This window comes from Pteropus medius, unplaced genomic scaffold (genome assembly GCF_902729225.1).
Source record: "Pteropus medius unplaced genomic scaffold, Ma_sr-lr_union100, whole genome shotgun sequence".
Lineage (NCBI taxonomy): Eukaryota > Metazoa > Chordata > Mammalia > Chiroptera > Pteropodidae > Pteropus > Pteropus medius.
In genome coordinates, this window is record NW_024350925.1 from 938,214 (window position 1) to 940,464 (window position 2,251).

Genomic DNA, 2,251 nt, shown 5'->3' on the forward strand with positions numbered 1-2,251 from the left:
GCAGACGAGAACAAGAGCAGGACAGCGTGCTGGAGACGCCGAGCTGCAGCCTCCTCCGGCCCCGCCACGCGCGCTCCTGCCGTCCGACTGCCCGCTCCGCCACGGCTTTTCTCTTCACCCCTAGGCCTCGACCTTGCTGCTCCCCGCCCTCGGGCCCCCCGGTGCCACCCTACCTCTTCTGCTTTTGCCGATCGCGCTCTTTGCGGGAAGAGGAGCCCAGGTGCTGGCCCTTCTCCAGCTCTTCCCCCGCGGCCTTCAGCACGTGGCCCTGGACTGACGTGGGCAGTTTGGCAATGAGAGGGGCCACCAGCCAGACACCAGAGCGCTCCAGAGAGCTGGGGGACAGACGCAGTGCACCGGGTTACAGAGGAGGCGGGCACGGGTGAGACAGTCCAGCCTCCCCGTTCCCAATGGCCGCGCCCGGCATCTCTGGCCGTGCGGCTGACGTCATGACGTCACTGCTGGCCGAGGAACGCGGACGGGGGTGGGTGCTGACACGGGTCTCCCCCACCTGAGCACGGGCTTTGTCTTGCTGCCGCTGGGCATGTGGCTCGCAGTGCTTCCGGAGGACCCTGTCTCCGCCGACTGCTGAAAAACCTCGATGGTGGCCTTGGCGATGTTCTCTAAGAGGGAATTCATCTCCTGGGAAGGAGGGGAGGCACCGAGATGCTAGACAGGTGGCCGAGAGTGAAGGGAAACCGATGGAAGGAGAGATGGGAGGTGGGTGGGAGGGTGGGGGACACCTCCACATTGCTCCCGTTCCCCCCTCTTCTCCTTTCCACGGGTCCTAACAGTCGTGGCCACAGGAACGGCCTGCACCACCACCACCAACCTTGCCCAGACTTCAAAGCCACAACGCTGCCAGCCGAGTTCCCTTATCATTGGCTCCAAACGTCTGCCTTTTTCCCGTCCTCTTATCTGACAATCCCCAGGGCTTACTAGGTTCAACAGCAGCCCAGCGTGTGACACGTGGGCCTGGGCACCACTCACATTGTTTGGGGTCTGTTTGATCATGAGCTGCAGCTCCAAGGAAGACTGGCGCATGGTCCACTGGTCCAGGTTCTGTGATAGAGACCCCCACGCCCAAGCTAGTCATCATCGTGTCGCCACAGCCAGTCATGCCCCCAAGGCCACTTCCTGATCAGTCGTAACCTTGAATCATATACCTAAGAGGACTTCTATGGACCCGGCTCTAGGAAAGACGACATCTAAACGATCCTAAATTGCTCCTATTTTGAAAGTGCTTCCGGAACGGCCTTCACGCCTCTCGGTTTCCCGGTCCAGGCCCTCGCTCTCCCTAGCACCAGGAAGTTCTACTTAACGCTCTACCTGAACCCTTGACGTTGACATCGAAGCCTGTTTCTCCTATTTCAAGCCAGCTGCTCGAGGTCCTGTATGGACCCCAAGGCCACTGTTCGCTAATCTCCCTCGGGCATTACGTGCTCTGAGCCGAAGCCACCTCATTCCTTTACCTCTCCCCTCGATGGCTTTATTTTTCCAGCCTTCACCGGAATGTCGGTGACAAAGTGGAAAGGGCACGCACGTACCTGGCCTCACACTGACTCGGCTTGCTAGCCCTGTGACCCTGGGCAAGTTATTTAACCTTTCGAGGCCTCGGTTTCTTCACTGGTCCAACAGGGACACTCAAGCCTACTTTGCGGGTCGCAAAGATTAAATGAGAAAAGGCACATGAAGCACCGAGCCCAGCACCCAGCAGGAAGCAGACGCTCCGTGGGTAGCAGCTACTCGGCAGTGTCCGTACTCGTTACTGAGCCGGGACCAAATTGTCAAACACGCCGGGCGGCAAACTGGGCCTCCCAGATGCTCCGCCTGCACTGAAAAGCCACAGCCCCCTCCAGCCAGAGCGGTGCCCTGCCCGACGGCAGACTCCAGGGCACGGGCCGTTTGGCCTCGCCTCCTACAGCCAGGCTGGAGCTGCTCCTCACCGCCCCTCGCACACACCCGCCGAGGCCCGCGCCACCGTGGCCTACCTGCAGAATGCGCTTAATGCGCTGCCGCTGGGGGTTCTCCCCGTCCTCGCTGTCCAACAGCCGGTGTGGGTAGCAGATGAGCTGCATGAGGCGCTGGGCCTGGGCGCTACTCAGCACCGGGTCCTGTAGGTCATTGCTGTCTTCGCACAGCGACTTAAGGCAGCGTTCTCCTACCCATTCCTGAGGAAGCTGACCATCAGAGGACTGGGGCCACCAGGGAGGGGGTCAAGAGTGACGGGGACGGACTGGGGGCCGCTGAG

The 2,251-nt window shown here is 61.1% G+C and overlaps 1 protein-coding gene across 1 annotated transcript in view; it reads right to left on the minus strand.

Annotated features, from left to right (window-relative positions):
• The window catches only part of MED12 (mediator complex subunit 12), a 20,460-nt gene that overhangs the window by 7,038 nt on the left and 11,171 nt on the right, over window positions 1-2,251 (minus strand). The window contains exons 23-27 of the mRNA XM_039841734.1: window positions 1,992-2,171; window positions 991-1,062; window positions 512-642; window positions 174-335; window positions 1-43 (exon numbers count right to left, since the gene is read on the minus strand). Of these exons, the coding sequence (XP_039697668.1) occupies window positions 1-43; window positions 174-335; window positions 512-642; window positions 991-1,062; window positions 1,992-2,171 (588 nt within the window). The remainder of the gene's footprint in view (window positions 44-173; window positions 336-511; window positions 643-990; window positions 1,063-1,991; window positions 2,172-2,251) is intronic.